This window comes from Artibeus jamaicensis, unplaced genomic scaffold (genome assembly GCF_021234435.1).
Source record: "Artibeus jamaicensis isolate MK-2021 breed Jamaican fruit bat unplaced genomic scaffold, CSHL_Jam_final contig_1028, whole genome shotgun sequence".
Taxonomy (NCBI): domain Eukaryota; kingdom Metazoa; phylum Chordata; class Mammalia; order Chiroptera; family Phyllostomidae; genus Artibeus; species Artibeus jamaicensis.
The window spans coordinates 6025857-6040289 of NW_026521201.1; the positions used below are offsets into that span (position 1 = coordinate 6025857).

Here is a 14433-nt window from a genome sequence, read left to right on the forward strand (position 1 = left end):
CAGACTCAATTTCTCATTGCGAGAACTGTGCTCTGATGCCCCGTGTAGTGAAAATCTGCCCAGTACTTTGGTGGCAGTTTGTTAGTCATGCAAATGGAAAGAGCCAGGGAGAGCGGCTTGGTCTCCTAGCCCTGGTCAGAGGGTTGCCGATCCTTCCACGTGTGTCCCCAGGACCCGCACAGCATCGTCTTCCTCTGTGACCTCCACATCCACTTCCCAGCTGGGGTCATCGATACCATCCGGAAGCACTGCGTGGAGGGCAAGATGGCCTTCGCCCCCATGGTGATGCGGCTGCATTGCGGGGCCACCCCACAGTGGCCTGAGGGTGAGCCATGCCCTGAGCTGGGGAGGGAAGGAAAGCCTCCCCTAAGAACCTCTCCGGCCTTGGTTCTCAGTCCCGGAGCTGGAAACAGTTCTGCCACAGCAGAGTCATGCCGCGCGCCCCCCCCCCCCCCCCCCCCCCCCACGGCTTTACCTGGACAGTCCAGAGAAGTGGCCCAGGGGTGGTGCCGACAGCGCAGCCGCAGCTGCAGCAGCGGCGGTGAACGTTGCCCGTCCCATCTTCCCCTTCATTCTTTCATTGCGGTTATTACAATTTACTGTGTGCCAGACTCTATGCTCTGTGAGGACGCAAAGATGGAAAGACAGGGCCCCGGTCCCTGAGAGGCAAGGAGGGCGGCGCTCGGTTGTGTTCTAGTAGCTACTGTCCTGAGATACTACTGCAGGGCTATCCACAGCCCTTGGTCACTGCTTGGTAGGACTGCTGTTTTCACTGGACCCTGGACCTTAGTTCAAGGGGCTACCCCCAAAATAGGCAAGGAACTTGCCCAGATGAGACAGTTTTCAGCTGCAGGCACCGTATCCTATGTCTTTCAGAAAAGGCTCTAGGGCCGTCATCTGGAGGATGTCTTTATTCCTTTCTCTGGGCCCTGGCTCACCTTACCTGGAGCTTCTTGTCCACAGGCTACTGGGAGGTGAATGGATTTGGGCTACTTGGCATCTACAAGTCAGACCTGGCCAGGATTGGGGGCATGAACACCAAGGAGTTCCGAGACCGCTGGGGTGGGGAAGACTGGGAGCTGCTGGACAGGTGACTGGGAAAGGGGAGCGTCTGAGGGGTGTGCTGGGATTCTGCCCATCAGGCACTCCGGGGGGGGGGGGCACGGGGCAAGAGCATCCCAGACCCAGGCAAATTCCCCTAAAGCAGGTGAAGGCACTGGACTCAGAGGAAGCTCTGCCACTTACTGGGTTCCAATTACTTCCCTTGCTGAGACTCAGTTTCTCTCCCTGTTAAAAGGGGAGGACACTGCCTCTGTCTCTGTCATTGGGCTGGTGTGGAAAGTGCTTGGTAAACTGTCAGGGGAAAAGTAAAATGGATCTGTACAGATATAAGTGATGATGTTCTGAGCAGCAAGCAAGTCGCAGTGGGAGCATATGGCTTCATCATCCAGAACGAAGCTGCCAGGGGGAGGGAGGCTAAAGTTGTGGCATGGATAAAAGAGACAGGCTAAGGGGTCAGGAAAGACTTGGGGGACAGCAAAGGAGGTCGTGTGGACCATTAAAGAGCAACAAGCTGCCCGAGATGTTCTGGGTTCCCAGCAGCCTGGGAAGAAGGGAGTTTCAGGAAAGAGGAGAAGGATAGGGCCGGGAGCTGGCTGGGCCAGGACTTCACATTGTAGAGGGTCGTGGGACTTGTGGGTCATGAGGACGTGGAGGCTGTCTTAGTATGAGGTTCCTCTTTCAAGAAATTTGCTGTCAGGAGGAGGGGAGGGAAGAGGATGGTACTTTGAGAGTTGAGCCTGAGGGGCAGGGGCAAAGGAGAGAGGGCTGGGGGGGAATCCAAGAAAGAAAGGGTAGAATTGCTGGAACTGTGTCCAGGGGAGGGGGACAGGGGAAGGTAAGGAGCAGCAGGGCAGTGGGGACCTTGGCAAGGGAGAGAGACACTTCTTCCTGAGAGACAGGACAAACACAGCAGCCCATCACTGGACCTCTGTGCCGGTGGGTGGGTCACACCCACTCTCTCATTTGTTCCTCCCCAAACCTCCAAATGAGAAAAGTGAGTCTTGAGAAGTTAATAACTTGCCCCAAATCTCACAGCTAGTAAGTGTCAGAGGCTTAAAAACTGAATGTTTATATTTTCTCCTTAGAGGGAAGAAAGGAAAAGAAAATGACGAGACTAAGAGAATTTAAAGTGCAAAGGAAGGAGGCGGAGGGAGCTTATATGAGATTAGCCAGATCCAAGTAGATTCCCAAAGTGGACAGAAGCCAGGCCCAGTGTCACCTCCACCTGTGGTCTTCCTGCCTGGCTGGGAAGAGGCAGCCTATGGGTCAGTTCTCAACCTTCCTGCCTCTGCAGAGGGCAGGGGAGAAGGAAACTGCTTCAAATTCCAGTAACTTCCACCCTGCTCAAAGTACAGGCTTCTCTTGTATTTTATAAATCTAAGTGGGCTGCGCATGTGGAAAAAAGACAGCAAAGGGCTAGGGACGAGGTCTGCTTCAGCCCTCTGCCTCTGTCACACACTATGACATGTCCCCTGCTGGCTGCATGCCAGGAACTGTGCTGAGTGCCTACATCCATCATCTCATCGTTACCCCACCCTCCAGTGCATGGGTACCATTGTCACCCTCTTTCTAGAGATTAGCAAACTGCGGCTCTGAAAGGCGATGTACATAACTTACACAGTATGGAGCTGGGGTTGCGGCCCAGGCTGTCTGGCTCCAAAGCCCACACTCTTCACTGCATCTTGGTCCCGTGCCCTGTGGGGGGTGAGCAGGAAGACAGGGACAGGTCTGTTAGAGGTGTGGAGCCCAGTGGCCGCCCGTGCTTCTGCAGCTCATCCTGCCCCTCCCCTACTCAGGATCCTCCAAGCAGGACTGGAAGTGGAACGTCTCTCCCTCAGGAATTTCTTCCATCACTTCCATTCCAAGCGAGGCATGTGGAACCGCCGCCAGATGAAGATGCTGTAATCCTGAGCGGTGGCCCGCTGGACCAACAACTTCCTGCCCTTGACTTGCAGCTGCTCCCCCAACAGCCTGCTGACTGCTGGGGGGAGTGAGGAGGGAGCAGAAGCCGTGGCTGGGCCCAGAGAGGCCTCAGCACTAACACCCCCACTCCACAGGAGCTGCCCCCTTACATGGAACAGCTGCTAAAGCCCCCCCCCCCCGGGCCTCCAGAGGAAAGACTTGGGGAAGGGGGTCCAGGAGGAAACTCTCTCAGTCACAGGTGGAACAGCTCCTGGGCGGGCTGTGCTCATTGCCCGAGCAGTGACCAGGCATGGGAAGCTCTTTAGTTGGATATTTTTTTATTGATTTTTACTTTTAAATCAGAAAAGAAAAACTGTAACTGTCCAGGCCCAGCATGGATTGTGAGAGGGGGTGGAGTGGTGCCTCTCAGGAGCATCCCCACTTGCATACCTCAGACGCACTTGTGTGTAGAACTGTGTCCCTCAGCCCTGGACCCGGGGCTGATTTATAACCAAAGGAGCTGGCCCCTCTAGGAGCACTTCCTCTGCTCTACCCCAGGCTCATGCCTTCCAGGGACATGCACATCTCTCCCGCCAAACAGCTGCCCACCAACCAGGGCATTAACCTTACCCTCTGTGCAGCGCTGGCTTCAGACCCATCAGAGGCACAGAACTGGCATCGTCTTCCTTGTGCCACAGGGGGTTGGGAGACGAGGAAGCAGTGGGCAGTGGGCTCATCCTCATGTTTGGCATATAGGCCAAGCAGGACAGGCAAGGTGGAGGAGGCCAAGAGGAAGAGGATGTGGGTGTAAGAAAGTAAACCATGATTAGACGAGAGAAGGGGCCAGGGTCCAGCAGGAAGGGATTAAAAGGGAAGTGGAAAGCTTGAGTCCACTGAGCACAGTCCCTAGGGATTTGCCCTCCTGCAGGGAGTGCCCCAGCTGTGGCCTTGAGTGGAAGAAGAGGAAGGGGTGGGTAAAAACAAACCATAAAACTGGGACCAGGGTAGTAAGCGGCAGGGTGACAGGTCTGGGGAGGTGAGGACATGGTTCTGAGATCTCTTCCCCAAGTGGAAGACAGCGGGGGCCAGGAGGAGCTGAAAAGTGGAGCTAGTTCAGGGAAAATAGCCCTTGGCCTTTGTAGGCCACCCTTTCTGTCACCTGATGATCACACACTTGTCTTGCACTAATGATCCCCAGGTGTCTTTGCACCTGGGCATTTTTCTACTGCTGCTGCTGCCTCTGCCGCTGCTGCTGAATTCACCAATGGTGCATTGGACACTGGATCCTGGACTCCAGTGGCTGTTTAGGAAGGCAAACACAGGGCTCCCTGCTGTGAGGAAGGGAGGCCAGTCTCAGCGGGCCCAGCTCCACACTGAGTCTGAGGCACAGCATTTGGAGAGCCCACCCCATAGGCTATGTAGTTACCCAGAGCATGGACTTGGCATGGAGAAGAATGAGCCTATTGAGAACTCTTGAGCTCGAAGAGAATCCTTGCCTCTGTCAGAAATCAGGAAGGACAAGGAGTTCTCAGTGACCCAGTGGCTTATAGATGCCTCTATCTGCCTCTGGGGCTGTGGCTCTATAGGGTCCCTGCTCCAGTTTACTTACTGCCTTTGGGAAAGAAAGGTCTGTGGGGAGTAGGCTAGAGCTGCAGTTGGCCAGCTGGGGTGCTAAGTTTCTTTTGGGGCCACTCTTCATAGTTGTGTATTCACAGGGAGGCCTGAGCCCACCCAAACAGCCCTCCTGCTTTACTTCTCCAGACAAGAGGAGCCAGCCCAGTGTCTCCGGCCCTGCCCACCACCCCCTCTGCCCTTGGCCAGTGCCTTGTGTGTGTGATGTTTGTTACCTCCACACCATCTGCCTTAAGAGGGAGGACCTGGCAAGGGCTCCTACCCTGTAGGGAAATTTCTAGGGTGGGGGAGGGATGGGGATGCTGGGAGGGAAAGCATTAAATACAGCATCTTTGTAGAAAACAGAATGGCTCTTGTTTTCCTGTTGCCCATCATGGTAGTAGAGGTTTGGGCTGAGGACCCCAGCATTCACTTTCCTGTCCTTCGGCCTTTCTGAAGGATGTGCTGAGGACCATTTCACAACACCCTCCACTCTTTCCCGTTAGTTGGTGCTGGCTGTGTGGCAGACAGCGCCCCCTCCCCACGCTGTTCCTGCATGAGGATCTCGCAGTCAGGGTTAGACCGCACATTTTCTGTTCGGCAGATCAGTGGAGACTGTGGTTTTAGTGGAGCAAGTGTGGTGGACACCCTGGGTGAACACAGCTGGAAATGGGGCCAGAAATGGTTTTGGTGAGCAGTGGAGAGGAGCTGAGGTATGGCTTGTTCTAAAAAAGCAGATGGCCTAAAACTCCTTTCTGCTTAAGCTGAGGACATCCTGCTGATGCTTTACAGGTGCAGATTGACCTCCCTGGTTATATTTGGCATGGGCATAAATAAAAATTTATTTCTATTCCTTAAACACGTGACCCCCAGAAGGAGCTAATATGAAAGCTAGAGTAGGTTTATAGTGGGTGTTGAAAAGGAGTGTGCATATATGCACTGTTCTAGAATTGACTAGTAATTAGCTCAAGGTGCATGGCACATGGAAAGTTGACTTGAAGTACAACTCAGAGGAGAGCGGGTGATTAAAAACTTTCTCTCCATCCAGGCTTAGAGTTTCCTCCTTCAAACCCTTTCAAGGACACATATGGAGATGGCAGCTCAGACTCAACTAAAGACATAAAAATTGACTTCAGTGGATTTGCAGAAACTTTTATAGATAGAAATCATCCCATCTTACCTGGGAATGGATGGGGCAAAGGGAAAGAATGGAGTAGTCAGAACAGGAGTCCTGAAGCTGGTGGGACTGGCCTTAGGCAGACTGCCTCAGAGGCAGGTGCCACGGGAGGCAGGGTTGGCACTGCCCCTGTCTGAGCTCAAGGCTCTAGACCAAGATGCAATTCACTTAGACCAGTGTAATGGCCCCTCTTCATTGAGGTGCTGTGTGGGTAGCAAGCAAGCATCTACACTGCCTTTTCAGGCGCTACTGGGAGCTGTGGAAAGTGCTTGTTAGCCTGGTGGATCAGGGAGGAAGCAGCAGAAGCAACTCCAGGCCCAGTACCTGTGGGGGACACAGAGAAGAGGTGGTGAGGATGGTGTTCTCAGACTCCATCGAGCCCTTGATTATTCCCCTGGCAGCCTTCAAGATGCACATGCTGACTCAGTAGATCTGGAGTGGGCCTGTGAGTCTGCATATCCAGCAAGCTCCCAGATGCTTTTGCTGCTGTTGGTTCATGGGCCACAAGAAGAAATCTCAACTCTCCATTTTGCCTCTTACTGGAGTGGCAGAGCCAACCACTAAACCACACTGCCTCCCGCCCCTCTCGGGCTATGGAAACACCTGAGCCTATAACCTGAAGGAGAAGCACCATTAACAGCGAGGAGGGCCTTTCCAAGTCCCCATCCAGCTCTTCTCCAAGACTCCCTTTTTGCCCCAGATCTGCCTTACCTTTTGCTTGGCAAGTATTTCTTACCCCAAATCCTCAGAGGTGAGAAAAAGCTTTGGGCCCAAGAGCCTCCCGTCATCCCCCACCTGGGTCCCATCTGAGTTCAGAGAGGATCCCTTGAGCTTCTGACAGCCAGGAATCCTGTCTTATGTGCCCCAAAGGCTGTAATGAAGATGTTGATGACAACAGTGATGAAGACCAAACTGGTGGCAGCATTGTTGAGCTGCTTTAGTCACCACTGCTTTTCTACTTCATTGAGGTTCAGCCGTGCTATGGAGAAATGGGGATGAGAGGTAAAAGTCAGGGTGGGGGCCACAGCCTGGAGCTTCCCTTATAACACCCACTAGAGTTCAGAAAAAGTCCAGCGGCTCCAAGATCCATGCAACAGAAGTCTAGGGAGGTGGTGTCACTGCACTCAATGGCTCTTCCCTCCCTGACCAATGTGATGGTGTCCATGTGGTGCCTCGCAGAGTTGGGGTTTGGGAAGCTGCAGTGGGTCTTCTAAGAGTAGGGATGGACTCACACAGAGGGTAATGTGGAACTTGGCTATGAGTTAGTGGGGACTGTTGTTCAGCAGGTATTGTGGAGTGGCCACCATAGGGAATACCAAGATGTAGAGCAGGTTGCTTTTCATCCATCCCTATCCATCCCAAGGTGGTACTTGGGCATTTGTAGGTACAGAGGGCTAACACCAGGTTAGTGCATGGCTGAGAGACACAGGGGCTCAGCTTCCCACTAGGGGGCACCGAAGCCAACTCTAGGCCTGGGCTCACCCATGGCCACCAGGAGGATTCCAATGACGACCTGCAAGAGCAGAGAGATGCTGATGAGGGTGATGAGGGTAACATAGTATTGAGAGGATGGCCCCTGCTCCAGCACCATCTTCAGCCGCATGACATTGGACATGAAGAGAGCCACATCCAGCATGCTCTCTGCCATGCTCTTCTTGGTGGTGTAATGGTTCAGGTTGATGGGTTGGCTCCTGCTTGGGTTGGGGTTCCCAGGCTGTAAGGGAGAAAGCACAGGCTTACCTGGGAGGCTCAAGAGGGAAGCAGTTGAGGGACTAGAAAGAAGAGTGAGGTTTTAAAACTCTCCTCCGACTGGCTGAGGGCAGGTGACACTGCCCTCAGTTTTATGGCCTGAAAGAACTCTGGAATAATGTCATGTAATACAGGTTTCACAGTGGGTAGGGTCACCCTTCCCTTGCACCTTCACACATCCAGCTGAAGAAAGCCTGGAGGAGTCTCAGCCACTTATAAAATGTACGTTATTTGTTTCACAGGGGCCAGACCTGGCCTAGGGCCACTGTTTTCTTCTGAGAGGAGAACCTATCAGAAGACAATAGCAGAAGGCTTAGGTGGAATAGAAAAGGCACTTCCCTCCCAGAACAACGCCTTCTGAGGCAGGACGCACAGTTTAGTGAGTGGGAATGGATTAGGAGCTGAGGAAACAGCCCCTCCTCAGCCTCTCAGCCCCTCAGCCCTAACCATAGCCCAGCTCATGCTCACCTGCGGTCAAACAGGCCCAGGTGCAGACACACATCTGGATGCACACACACACACACGTGTGTGTGTGTGTGTGTGTGTGTGTGTGTGTGTGTGTGTGTGTGTGTGTGTGTGAAAAGCTCTGAATTTGTTTTTTATTTTCTGGTTAGGATTTATTGGCATGAAGTCACTCCAGAAGAGGGAGTCACAATACAGGGTATGTGGGTCGGAGCTCAGGGTGAGCCAAGTTCAGACTGGGTGCTGCAGGCAATGTGCAGCCAGCCACTCAAGAGAACTTGGGTACATTTTTGGGAGGTTAATGCAGAAGTGCTGCTTGGGTTGATTGGCCAGGGAGAGCCCAGAGGCAGGAGACCTGTCAAAAGGTATGGTATTGATTCAGGGTCAGGGTGACAGGAAACTGAACCAGAGTGCAGGAAGGAAGAGGAAGGACCTTGGGAAATGTCACAGCCTATGGTTGGGGAACTACCTGAGCAGATGCCCGCAACGGGGGTACTGGGTGGGTGGGTAGGTACCTTTCAGAGAGTTTTGGATGCTCCTCAATGCCAGACTTGTTCAGGACCAGCTGGCCTGGGTGCCAAGGCCATTAGCCCATAAAGACCCCAAGGCTACAGCCTGTGCCCCTTGCCCATTTGGCAATGGTTTATCCTGGGTTCCAAGGACATACTAAGTGACAGTTTATGGAGTGGCCCCAGGTCTCTCCACAACTCAAAGTGCTTCTGCCTCGGAAGCACTCCCCCGCCAAAGGGCCTCCCCCGCCGCCTGTGCCCACTCCTCTCCCTGTTCCACCCTCCAGTTTGCACTACAAGATCTGCACCTTTTCTGCCAAACCCAGCTCTCAGTTCAAAATCAGATAAATTGTAAAATTACTATGAAAGCTTCAAGGAATAAAATCCCTTTTCTGAAAATTTGTATGTCAACAATGGACATAACCTTAAACCCAAATAGTGTATGAGGTAGTAGGTACTTGGGGGACACAGAGATGTCCCCAAGCCTCAACGAAAAATACCGCTATTTGTAAGTTTTATTAGAACTTTTAGGATTCTGTTGTTAAATTGGTCTTAGAGCCTCATCCTTTCCTCTCTAATTTAGGGCCTGCTTTCACTTTCATTTGTACTAGCTCAGGGTTGCTTCACAACTGAGGATGCTTTTTCAGAGTCCCCAACTTGCTGGTGGGAGGCTCTGCAGGAGCCCCCCACTCCCTCCCCCACCACCACCACACTGCCAAGTCTCCTGAGGCACCAATCCTCCAGAGTGTCCACATGGTGGGGCATGCATCCAGAGAAGTGACAGGCACTTCGGCTGCCCTGGAGTGGCAGGATGTTTCTCCCCTGAATTCATGGACAGGCCAGGCTTGGTGTGAAACCTGGACCCCTTGGAGGCCCAGGACAGGGAGCCTGGTTCACAAATCTAGAAAGGCCAACCTAAATGGAAGGTCAAGGATAAACCAGTGCTGAGATTGGGCCAGGACTGAGTGGGGAACTGGCATAAACTGCCGCAAGTGGGATTGTGGTTAGAAGGGATCTGATTGTGAGACCCTGGAAAAAGTTGCTTTGAAAGGGAAGGAAACAGTTTTCATAATCCTTCTAGGCCAGTTTAGGTATAGCCCTACCCTGAGGCAGAGGGCTTGCTGAGATGACCTGAGGGTCCTCCCTTATAGCCTGAGGACTCAATGGGATGAACCCCCAAATCCCATAGGGTGTCACCCTTCTTACCCCACTACCCAGGAAAGAGGAGCAACCCAATAAGAAGTCTGGAGAGGACGGTGGAGGTGGTGTGGAGGTGGTGTGGAGGTGGCAGGTCGGATGATGGGCAGGGCTCCCACCAAGTCCCACCTTCTCTGCTGCCTCTAGGAGCTGGCCCTTTAAGGCTGGGCCTAGATGGCTGGGAACAAAGACGCCGGAATGTGGGCTGGGTAGGCCTTCAGAGCCACCCAGTGTGAGTCACTAGTATTTCACCGGACTCTGAATCTGCCTTGCCTCCTCCCTCCCACAGCCCCCAGCCCCCTCCCAGGGCTGAGGGGCAGCTCTGGAGGTGCCTGAGGCCTGCCTGCCTGCAGGGCCCCTCTGCTAGACCTTGTGGGGCCTCCCCTCCCTTCAAGCCCACCTACCCTGCCCTAGTTCCTGGCCCTTTTCCTCTGGTTCCTCAGAGTAGGGGCTGGAGGGAAGAGGACTCCCAGCTTCTGGGCCCACCTTTGCCTCTGGGCTTTGCACTTTGGGGTTCAGTTTCCACATCTACAAAATAGGAGAATCTCATCTCTGGATGGTTGGAGGCTGTAGAGAGACTGCATGAGACTTTGTTCTTCCCCAGAAGGGAAGACAGCCCTTCTTCTGTTTTTCCTAGTTTGAGGTCTGTCTCTCAATGACCCTCTGTCTCTCACGCATTCCATTGGCCCTTCCTCCCCTCACCCCCCACTTTTACTGCAGGACAGCAGAAGGCGGTGCCAAAGACTCCTGCCTCCCGATTGCAAACACCCCTGCAAAAGCCAGCCTTTTCAAATCCTGACAGTGAATCACACCTGAACAAAAGGGGGAATTTTGGTTGACTTGAGGTTGGAGCAGGGGCTGGTGTGGGGTAGATGGGAGAAGGTCCAGAGTTCCCTCCTGGAGCAAATGGAGGGTTGGGGTAACATGAGGACTTGGGTCTGGTGATCGGAGTGGGGTGATGCCAGGTTGAGGAAATGACAGACACCCCACAGCAGTTTCCCAGTTTGACTCCCAGGCACTTGCCAGCACTGCCATTTCCCTCCCTCTTCCTCATCCTTCCCTCAGGTTCCAGCTCAGACTTCCCTGGGGAAGGTGCTCCCACCAAGTCCCAGCTCCCCAGGCTGGTGTGGATTCCAGCTCTCAAAGTCAAGGACTGCTCCCTTGTTCTGCCAGACAATTCTTTATCCCTTAATACTTGTTGGACTATACTATATTTGTTTCTTTACAAAACTTGTTGGATAGGAAAGGAATGCCTCTCTTGACAAAGTAAACACATTTTTACATTGTTTATTGACATTATGGTCAATGCGGACAAGTTCCAAGATATCACTATGGGTTTCTTGGAAACAAGATTTCAGAGGGCCCTGGAAACCACTGCTTGGAGGGTTTAGACCCTGGAGCTGTGGCCACAGTGAGTGCATGCCCTGTGGGGAAGAAGCCGAGGGGAAGAAGGGGTCTGTGGCAGCACAGAAGGCACCCTGAACTCCGGTTTGAATCCTGGTCCTGCTACAGGTGAGATGCAGGAGCAAGCCGGATCCCGTCACTGCACTCCTTTATCTCTGAGTCAGGTGGGGTTGGAATAAGTGATTCCCTAGGTCTCTTCTAACAGAGGGTGTTGTAGGGGAGGGAAGCTCCCTGCTCTGAGTGGAGAATTATCAGGGGCCAAGAATATTTCCCTGAGAGAGACAAAGGTCAAACAGCTGTAGAGCCAGGCCCAGGAGCAGGTCTAGTGAGTCACTTTGTCCCAGGGCATTGGTAACCCTCTGATGAGTCATTCTTGTCAGCCCTGAGAAAAGCCACATGGCAGTCGCCTTTTGTATCACTTCAAACTCAGGGCTACAGACACAATAAGCTCAGAGGGGCAATGGTATGTGGCCCCTTCCATTGGTCTCGACATGACTGACCGTCCAGAAAAGCCAGGTCTCGCCTGAAAAGGAGGTGGCAGTGAGCCCGGCCTTTGGGATGCTGGTTTCCCATAAAAAGGAGGGGCAGATCCCTGCCCAGGAAGAGTACAATGCCAAGTTGCTTTTAATTAGGTGCCTGACATCTCTAATCCTCTGTCAGAATGAATTTTGAGAGGGTACCTGGGTCTGTCGTGCTGTGTACACAGGCAGGAGGTTCTTAGTACACTGGAATGAAAGTTACCACTTACAGAGTGTGTACCATGTGCCTGGCACAGAGTCAAACTCGGGACACGTGCTATCTTACCCAGCTCTCAACAGCCCCTTGAACCTGGTGAGGACAGGACAATCACAGTTGCAAAAGCAGAGGCTCAGAGAGCCTGAATAACTGGCCCAAGTTCACACAGCAAAGTTCTTATCCCTGTGTTCTGTGTGCCAGAGCCTGTAATTTTAACCCCTACTCTGCTACTGCCCAGAAATTGAAGAAATACTCCCTGGCTCCTAGGAGTTTAGGATCTAAGATGACAGTTAAGTTTAGGATCTAAAGTTTAGGAGTTTAGGATCTAAGGAGACAGTTAAATAGCCCCATAAGGGTACATATTTACACTTGCTAAGAGGAAGTATAGCACCTTTACCTGAGTGGCACTTGTGTTAGGCTTTCCTGAATTTACAGGGGGTGGGGGTGGGGGTGGGAAGGGCCATGTCCTTGAGCCCCTGCACTGTGTGGCATAAAGTACCTAGTCAGAAGGCTTGGGTTCAAACTGCTAGGAGGTAACTTGGGAGAACAGAGTTGAGACAAGAGAGACTTTTATCTGTACCTTTTGAACTTTGAAGTGTATGAATATTTGAACTATACAAAAAGAATATATATTTAAAACAAAAACAAATATGCAACCCAAAAGGCCAGTGGTTAAAATAAATAGGTTAAAATAAAGCAGAAGTTATAACTTCATCTTACCCAAGCCTTTGCTTTTCTATCTGTGAAAGGGAAATCATGCCTGCCCTGTTTAGCGCAGAGTGCTGGTTAAGAGATCAGTGAGGTAATAGGAGTGAATGTGCTTTGAAAACAACTATTAAATATGAAATGAGAGAAAAATCTCTCCCACTTGGTGTCATACTCCCACCTGTGGGCCTAGGGGCATTTTAAACACTCTGTCCTGATTCAGGGCCTGTCCCAGCCCAGATTTAGAAGGTACTTTTTGTCTTCTCAGCTGCCCCATGGGTTTTGAAATGCCTCTTCTCTACCCATCAGACACCCTCTCTTCTTGCCCCCATGAGTCTTGCCTTCAAGCTGCACCAGACTTACGTCAGAGGAAATCCTCAGACAAGCCCATTGACCCTGGGTCTCCACGCTCCCTGCTGTGACTGGGCAATGCAGATGCTCCCAACTGGCCTCTACCCCCTCCCTGGACTGGTACCTGCTCCTCTTCCTGTGGGGGATGGGGCAGAGAGCTAACTCTTCTCCGGCCTCTGCCTCTGCCAGGCTCTCTGATGTTCAGCAGTACTGGAACACACCAGATTACTCAGTTCCCGGCACACACCCCACCCTTTGCTCCAGGATTTAAGGACTCTCTTCCCTGTGCTACCCTGCTTCCAAAGAAGCTTCCCCTCTCTTCTAGACCCTGTTAACCATTACATTCCATGCAGGCCCTGTGCAAAGGCTGTCCTGCTTGGTGCTGGCCTGGGCTTTGCTGAGACCTCTCTAGGTGGCCCATCACTACCTACTTTACTGTGGGGACTCAATCTTCCATATTCCCAGGTCCCCACAATGCCTAGCTTACACAGGCACTATGAGCCTTTAAAGTGACTTGCCACATTAAATACATGATAAATGACTGACTTCTTTATTTATTTGAAAGAGTTACTTCAAAGACACTTTTCAAAAAAGGCAAAAGAAAGCGTCTTTAAAGGCCCTGACCAGGTCTCTCAGGAGGTTAGAACATTGTCCATCCCCTTGTCCAGGCACATGTGAAAACCAACAAGTGTGTCCATAAATAAGTGGAACAACAAACTGATGTTTCTTTCTCCCTCTCTTTCTAAAATCAGTTTTTAAAAAGGTCTCTAAGGGTGGCATTTTAACCAATGGCTGCTAGGTGAGGGGAGTTGTGTTTGGACAGGAATCTTTGCCTCAAGGCCCCTGGCCCTGGGACAGCCCTTTCTTCCATAGCATCCTGCCTCAGGGTGGAAGCTGCCACTAGTCTTCAGGCCAAACCCTTCAAGGGCCTAGACCCTGGAGGCCTCTGTCTGGGGCAAGTGATCTGACTGCAGCCTCCCAGTGCCAAGAGCAAGTGGATCTCGCCCTTAAAAAATCAACAATCTCTAATTCACCTAGGGTGGGGTGTCTTTTGCCTGCTATTCCGGTGATAACACCCAACCGGTCCAAATCTCCTTGGAGCCTTGGGCAGTCTTGCTGCAAGGCTCCAGCCCTTACCCCAGGCTGCAAACCCAGGCCTCACAGCCGGCAGCCTACTCACAGGGCACGGAGCAGGCTCCCCCTGGGAAAGTCTGCAGTGCCTCTGTTGTCCACCAGCCCCGCGCCCCCCCCCCCCCCCCCCCAGCTCCCTGGGCCCTGGGTGAGCTCATCCTGCCAGGAACCAGGAACCTAAGTGCTTGCATCCCTTTGTGAATCCAAGAGTTCTTCAGGGTTTCTCTCTAACAAAAGGGGACTACATATAAAAGGAGACGCCATGTGCAGGAGGGACAGGATGGTGTAGGGATTGGGATAGGAACACAATGGGGCCTGCTTGCTCTTCTTGAGGAAGCATTTTCCACCTCCCCTGGATGCGGTCACCATGTCAGTGACTTTCAAGAAACACTTACTTGTTAGGGTCCAAAGTTAATTATGGATCTGTTACATAAAAAT

At 52.3% G+C, this 14433-nt stretch overlaps 2 protein-coding genes and 1 long non-coding RNA gene across 4 annotated transcripts in view; 1 reads left to right on the forward strand and 2 right to left on the reverse strand.

Moving 5' to 3' along the window:
- B4GALNT3 (beta-1,4-N-acetyl-galactosaminyltransferase 3) overlaps positions 1–6497 on the forward strand; it is a 108245-nt gene extending 101748 nt beyond the window's left edge. The window contains exons 18-21 of one of the 2 annotated variants that reach the window (XR_008391069.1): positions 172–325; positions 964–1090; positions 2148–2327; positions 2859–2948. Coding sequence is in view for 1 of the 2 variants with exons in the window: in XM_037139869.2 (XP_036995764.2) it covers positions 172–325; positions 964–1090; positions 2859–2967 (390 nt within the window). In the remaining variant the exon portion in view is untranslated. Of the gene's footprint in view, positions 1–171; positions 326–963; positions 1091–2147; positions 2328–2858 lie in introns of both variants that reach the window. The other variant, XM_037139869.2, reaches the window with a different exon arrangement.
- Positions 259–2758, reverse strand: LOC128626955 (uncharacterized). The gene is made up of 3 exons (XR_008391070.1): positions 2680–2758; positions 476–620; positions 259–342 (listed from the first exon to the last, which is right to left on the reverse strand). It is a non-coding gene; the product is annotated as an uncharacterized LOC128626955 (long non-coding RNA).
- Positions 6495–14433, reverse strand: part of NINJ2 (ninjurin 2) — a 75090-nt gene continuing 67151 nt past the window's right edge. Inside the window, 2 exon segments of the mRNA XM_053662449.1 lie at positions 6495–6731; positions 7235–7466. Coding sequence (XP_053518424.1) covers positions 6565–6731; positions 7235–7400 — 333 coding nt within the window. The 5' untranslated portion in view covers positions 7401–7466 and the 3' untranslated portion in view covers positions 6495–6564.